Source organism: Hydra viridissima, unplaced genomic scaffold (assembly GCF_058129835.1).
Source record: "Hydra viridissima isolate aposymbiotic clone 2 unplaced genomic scaffold, HvirCarnegie_v1 scaffold_5, whole genome shotgun sequence".
Lineage (NCBI taxonomy): Eukaryota > Metazoa > Cnidaria > Hydrozoa > Anthoathecata > Hydridae > Hydra > Hydra viridissima.
In genome coordinates, this window is record NW_028324304.1 from 4,606,390 (window position 1) to 4,613,589 (window position 7,200).

The window sequence follows — 7,200 nt, forward strand, 5'->3', positions numbered from 1 at the left end:
TTTTATCTTAACCAAGGTGGAGCAAATGCATTTATAATAAACCTTACAGTTCCAAATAAATCTAATGTCTAAAAAAATCTTTTTTAGACATGTAAAACCATAAAATTCTACTGGAATGACAATCACTTGCAGTGTAGCCCAGTAGAATTGCTAAAAAAGACTTGATAGGGACGATGTGATGAAAGATATCAATAAGATATACTTGAAAAAGTATATCTTATTGATATCTTTCATCACATCGTCACTTTCATCAATAACTTTTCCAGGAATGTTTAAAATTTACAGTAGGTGAATCATTTTGAAAAACGTCTTTAGATCAACTCTTCCGTCAGAAAACCTAAATCTTTCAATACTTCATTTCGACATGTATCTCAAATACTAATTCTACACCTCTCTCTACAACACTACTCTTCTGCACAACTCTAGATTTGCTTAAGTATTGCGAATAGTGATCACTGGACATTCCACAAAGTAAAAGATTATGTCAGACACTGTGAGTAGAAAAAACCTACCTAATTTAAAACCTATTTAATTCCAAGGGAGAATTTACACTTTATAAGTTTAATTTTTAAAAGCCTGCATTTACAGGTCTGTAAAAAACAGTCTAGAAATACATACTGTATTTACAAAATTCAGCAAAAATTTAAAAGCTTGACGCGTCAGTAGCTACAAAAAAACTTTGTACATTTTTTCTTTACCAGTTTAAAAATATTTTTTTGTATTTAAAGAAACACAGATCGATTTGACCTGTAAAATTTCCGCTAGATTCCTGTTTCTGCAACCAGGAATCTGTTTGCATAAGTACGATGTATTTTATACAACACTTTTTAATTTAAACAAAGTTTAATAATAACTTCGTTGCAGCAACATGAATGAAAAGTTCTCTCGAAATTTTAACATACTCTATTTACAAATGCAACTCGCAAAAATCAACCCGGGGTTATACAGCGTTACCAACGGACATTCTATTGAAAGTTATATTGGTTACGTCAGATTTTCCCTTTAGACCCAAGATATATTCAAGATATATCATATGAAGATATATCTTACTTACAAAATGCTTGTATGCGATGCGATAAAAACTTGAGCATTACTAGTCTCGGTCACGTTTATATAACTAAATATTGAGCGGGAAAGTTTTGTTCAACGTCATAACATTTGCTTGTTTAACTCCAGAAAGGCAGACTTCTTTGCATAGCTTTTCCAGCAAGCGGTAAACGTTATTTTTTACTTTTTAGAAAATTGAATCAATAATCAACACATTTAAACTTCAATTGATGGATTAGATGGCTTCCCAAGTTTAATTAACTCTCTTTCACCTTTAATTGAGACCGCCGGGACTTCTGTTCTTGTATGCCACACTAATACCTAAACAGGATTGTAGTTATGATTTAATACACGAGGTTGTACGATTAAAGAAAATGACAAAATAAACAAATCTTACCTCTGTGCCATTATTTGCAAGTGGTTCGAGCTGGTTTATTGTTGTGATAGATTCCAAAAAAGTTGGTTCTAAATACCCCCTCCTCGCATTTATATCAAAAATAACATTTGGTTTCTCATTTAGCAGTACATTTAAATTCACAGCAAAACCGGCCATATCTAACGGAAAAGAACGATCAGGTGCCCAGTTTGTATGAAAGCGAACCACCTTACCATTCACTACAACAGGCCCTGCCCATCTTGCAGCACCTGATAAACCAACTGGCCATACAGAGACATGACGTGTCCAACGCATCTAAACCGTAAATGGTGAAAGCTCATCAAAGACTAAACGTAAATTTATAAAATTCAAATTATTCTAATTTTTTTTTTATTTGTAAAACGTATTACAAACACGTTTTAGCACCTCGTTTATTATTTTGTTTCGCTTTAAAAAGGAAAAAATTAAACTTTAATGTAAAATAACAAGATTGGAAAATTGAAACCAGAAGCAAACTTAGGCTTTTTATCGGCACCAATTTTTAGATCCAATGAAATAAACAACCTGTTAAAGTGAATTTTTTTTCAAATTTCGTTTGGGTGAAAATTGAAATTTAAGGGATTTACACGAAGTAGAAAGAAGTAAAAAATTTTCTTTCACTATTAAAAGAAATGATTTATTGACAGGTTTTCATTGAGTTTCAAAACGACGACAGGTTGTCACGTTCAAAAATTTAAAACTATTATTTACTTATCTCAATAGCCGAACTCATCAACTGAAAAAATATTTCTAAAAAACTTACCTCGTCGAAAAGCTTTTTATGGTAAGTATTATCGTCATCCATGAAGTACACCACCCCCGGTGTCTTTTTAGGATTTACGTTTTCTCTCAGCCATTTTAATCCAGCGTTCCGTTGCTCAACACCGCGATGATGTTTATTATACCTCTCCCCTTTCTTTTTTTGCATATGCGCCGACGTTCGAACGTTTAAATGAGTAAAACTAAGACCAGACTCTTGCAAAAGTTTACTGACCAAATTTGTTCTGTACTTTGAATCTTCCACTAAAATCCAATGGAGGTTCGTAACATGCTGTAGAGTTTGAGAAATTCGAATTAATTCTGCTTTTTGAGTGAACCTATGATAGGTTGGAGTAATACTAAAAATCCAAGGAATGGAGGAGTCAAGTTTAGGCAAGGTTCCGCTCTCTTTTCCTTTTAACTTAACTGCTAGTCTCCTCGCTAAGTTTTTAAATTGTTTTTCTTTGTCGATAAGCTTTTGATTCTGGTCTTTTAATTTTTGTATAAGTTTTTCTCTAATTTCTATTTCATTTTTTAGTTGCTTGATTTCAAAGAGAGTGGCGTTCTGCGCTGCAAAATGAACGTTTTCTAAATTATTAAACTCGGTTTGACCGTTAGAAGTTACTTCGGAAGTGTCATTGTCGTCATCTTCCTGTGTTTTAATTCGGTCAGACTCAGTCCTTTTTAAAATAGTCGTTTTCACTTCGGGAAGAGTTCGTTGACTAAAAAACTTAGACGCTTCTCGTCTGTTAAAAAACAAATGAATCACAAGAACAGAAACGACCGCAAGCCAAAGGATTGCCGTAATAACATTTCGACGCAAGGGCATAGTCACGTGAAAGGTTGCTATGAAATCTGAAAATGTAAAACCTCATGAAAATAATCATAATAAATTTCACTTGGTAAGTCACTTTAAAGTTCACCTAATTATTTTTTGAAAATTAACTGACTTTAAAATTAGAGTTCGCTTAAAAGTTATATTTTGTAAAAAACAAACGATAAGATAATAAATAAATAATAAAAATTTAAACTTAGATACGAAGGGCAAAACACAAATGGAATAAGCGCACTGATTAGCCGACCGAAAAAAAAAAAAGGAAAACGTTTAGACTACACAAATTTTTTCTTTGATTAACTTAAATTTTAAAAAACTCTTGCATTATTTTTTTTAAGAACTTTTTTAAAAGCCGAATCTACATTAAATTATTAATGAGTTGCACGTGAATAATTATTTCTGATTTCCTTTCTTTTGTCGTCCGTTAAAATTTTGTACTTGACAAATTTTACTAAAACAAGTAAAGCATCATTCTTTAAGTATTCATTAAATTCTATAAAAAGCTTTTAACTATTAATAACAATACGGATGCCAAACGGCGTACCTTACAGTCTCGTATCGAAGCCAACGAAAAAATCAACAAAAAGTGAAGACTTATACTGAACAACCGTCCATCATATTCGGTCCAGAACGTTTTGTTCTCGCTCTTCAAACAAGTTTTCTATTCTCAACTTTTAAGATTACTAAAAATTCTTTTCGTTTTGATGTAAATTTTCTTGCAAGGTATTTAATCGTCGTTAAGACTCGTATAGAATGATAATTTCGTCGCGTTGTAAATTATGTTAATTTATGTCTATTTTAATAAAATACCAGGAAAGAATTCAATAATATTTTTTTAACGCCTTCTTGAACTTCTTTAAAAAAAAAAAAATATACTGCATCATAAAATTCATGTACGAGAAGGGAATCATGCTTAATAATGGTAATAAAAATCATCCTTGTAGAGCTCACTATTGCAAAATAGTCATCCTCTTCTGGGTGTAGGCGCCTGTTCGAAATAGCCGCTCGTAGACATTAAAGATTCCTATAAAAGTAAACCCAGTGTTTCAATCTTTAAGTTTTTTACAATACAACTAAATTATGCAAGTTTGCGGAGTTAAGTAGAATAATTCTTCAGCTGTACTTTTTTTGCCAGCGAGTTAATTAGATTATTAGAACTTTAATGCCTTTCGCCAAAAATGAACTTTCTTACTTCCATTAATCAGGGTAAACGCATTAGTGATTGACCAAGCATTTTCGGTTGACCAGTTTCAAATTTACACACATTTATTCAGCAGTCTGCAGGTAACATTCTTAGATGAATCACAAGTACAAGGCCAGCAATCTCAATTTGTTCATTATTTCCGATACCGTTGCGTAGATAGTAATAGGTATCATAGCCGATAGGACCCTAAGACGTTGTGTCAAGCATCTCGAAAAGAAGATGATTTGTGGATGTTTCTCTGATGCTAGACTAGGTAACCTTTACTCAGTAAATGACATTATAAATTCTGACACTTACATAGAGGTTCTACAAAGACAACTTGTTTTAGAGATGTTGAAAGTATTTCCAAATGGAAATGGATTATTTCAGCAAGATTTGGCTATATGGCATACATTCCGAAAAGTAAGAAATTCATGGCGGACAACATAATCACACTTAAATGGCTTGGAAACTCCCCAGATATCAAGGCGATTGAGAATCTGTAGTATTATCCTTGGGGAATTTCTGGAAAAATTATAAAAACAAGCAAGACAAAGACTAAGCTTATTACAAATATACTTCAGATCTGCTTTCAGAACCCAGAAATCCAAAAAATTTGTGAAACTTTGGTAGATTCCATGCCGAATTGTGTTCAGAGTGTCAACAAGACAAGGAGGTTACATAAAATATTAAAGAAGGGCAAAAGTAAGATAGCCAAATGAAACTTGATATTTTCATGTTTCTGACTATAATGAAATTAATTTGCATAAGACTGTAGTTACCAACTTTGCAGCCAAAATAAAGTTCATATGGTTTTTACATCCATGCTATTTTAAAAACTAGACATGCTACATAACTCTAAAACCATTTTTGGAACTGACATTACAAAAAATCTAAGATTAGTCTTATATATACATACATATATATATATATATATATATATATATATATATATATATATATATATATATATAGGGTTGCCACCAAATCAGGGAAATCAGGGAAATTCAGGGAAATTTAGATACAATCAGGGAAAATCAGGGGGGAATTGTTGATTTTCGAAAAAATCAGGGGAAATCAGGGAACTTTTAATTTTTCTTTATGTTTTGAATGTAAACGCAACTACAGTAGAATCCCATCAACTTGAACCCTTCAGAGTTCAAGTTGATGGGATTCTACTGTAGTTTTTATATTTTTTTCAAAGAACAATTTCATGTGTTGATTGAAGTATTTAATTATTTATATTAATTTTCAAACATATTGATTGGTTCATTACTCATCAGGGGTTATAGTATCTGTTTTTTTAGAGATAAAAATCCTCTGGGGTTGATGGAGAAGTTTGGTTTTGAAGTTAAGTTTGGGTATTTGAATGCTAGAAATATCAGGGGAGATAAGCAAAATTTTAGCGAAAAATCAGGGAAAATCAGGAAGGAAAAAGCAAAGTTTTAGCGAAAAGTCAGGGAAAATCAGGGGAGAAAAAAGCAAAATTTTTGCAAAAAAATCAGGGAAAATCAGGGAGTTTTGTTCTTTAATAACGGTGGCAACCCTGTATATATATATATATATATATATATATATATATATATATATATATATATATATATATATATATATATATATATATATATATATATAGTGCAGGAAAGACGGAAAATTATTTGGAAATTTAACAAATTATTTTGGAAAGTAACAGATTCAAAAACAAGAGATGGAAGTTTTAAATGAAAGGAAGAGATAAATTTTAAAAAGACAAGAAAATCAAAAATTTAAACAACTAACTTTAAATTATTCTACTTGGAATTAACTAAACTATCTTAATTGGTAAAGACCTGCTTCTATTATAATAGCAGTCTAAAGCAGCTTATGTTCTTTACAGTTACAAACACAGCTGAGGTAAACTGCTCTGTATTACTAATAATAAACAATGCTACCACTAAAAAATTGTACTTACATAAGGCCATGTGATTTTTAGAGCAAGATAAGATTTTTCATAAGCAATTGTATTTCACAAATATTTGGAATTAAAATTAAATTTAAATCAACTTTTTTTAATAAAGAAATGAAATACAACTTCATTACTAAAGAAATGAAGTTCAACTGAGAAGAAACCAAAACATGATGCAAGTATTGATTGGAAAAAGCAATTTTAGTTGTTTTTTTTTACAAACTAGTTTTATACTCTATTGAATAAACATTAAAAAAATTTTAACACATAAAACATATACTGAATCATTGAAGTATGCCTAAAAAACAACATTTTGACAGTGATAAATATTATTCTAAACTTACCATTTCTACAGGTAAGACTCAGGAAACACTTTTAGTATGCTTCGTATTCTCATCTTCAGTTCAAAAACGATTTCCTAATGACTTAACGATACAATTTAAACGGGATGCTTTTTACACCGCAAATTGATACTTCAGACAGAATTCTTAAGCCATAGATTCGCAATATAACGCTGATCTGATCCTGTAATTTTATATTGCAATATAAATAAATGTCAATCACATGTTTTCATTTTTGCGGACTGCTTAGAGAACAAGTTAGAAAAAAAAAAAAAAAAAAAAAAGACCCATTACCACGCTTAAACCAGCAGTAATAAGAGTTATTCACATCTCATATCATTTTAAACAATTTCTTTTTTTATTTGCACGTAGTTATAAATTTGAAGATGTATTGAATCAAGCTACTCAACACAAAGCGAAGCGGGGTAATTCAGTAAATAACATCTTCCAGACCCATTAGTTTTAGGGGCACTTAAACCTTCCCCAAAAGCAAAAAGTCAATAAAACTTTTTCAAAAAAAGTCAAAAAATTCAAATTCTTTAAGAAAAATATTTTTTACACGCAGTTTTGACGCGAAAATTGCGTGCATACGCATTAACGCCCGCGTAAGGTTTGGCTGTATGCGTAAAAAATAATATTAAAACTTTAAAACTTTCGAAGCTAATACACTACATC

The 7,200-nt window shown here is 31.0% G+C and overlaps 1 protein-coding gene across 2 annotated transcripts; it reads right to left on the reverse strand.

The window, feature by feature from the left end:
* Positions 1-545: 545 nt before the first annotated feature.
* LOC145188944 (galactosylgalactosylxylosylprotein 3-beta-glucuronosyltransferase 3-like) lies at positions 546-6,769 on the reverse strand. Of its 2 annotated transcripts, none has more exons than XM_090087008.1 (4): positions 6,529-6,769; positions 2,226-3,076; positions 1,445-1,738; positions 546-1,368 (listed from the first exon to the last, which is right to left on the reverse strand). In XM_090087008.1, exons 2-4 carry the CDS (start codon positions 3,048-3,050, stop codon positions 1,264-1,266), a joined length of 1,224 nt encoding a protein of 407 aa, XP_089943134.1. In that variant the 5' UTR covers positions 3,051-3,076; positions 6,529-6,769; the 3' UTR covers positions 546-1,263. The 2 variants fall into 2 exon arrangements, with proteins under 2 accessions (XP_089943134.1, XP_079921587.2); XM_080065461.2 differs by lacking the exon at positions 6,529-6,769 and adding an exon at positions 3,601-4,149.
* Positions 6,770-7,200: the final 431 nt, after the last annotated feature.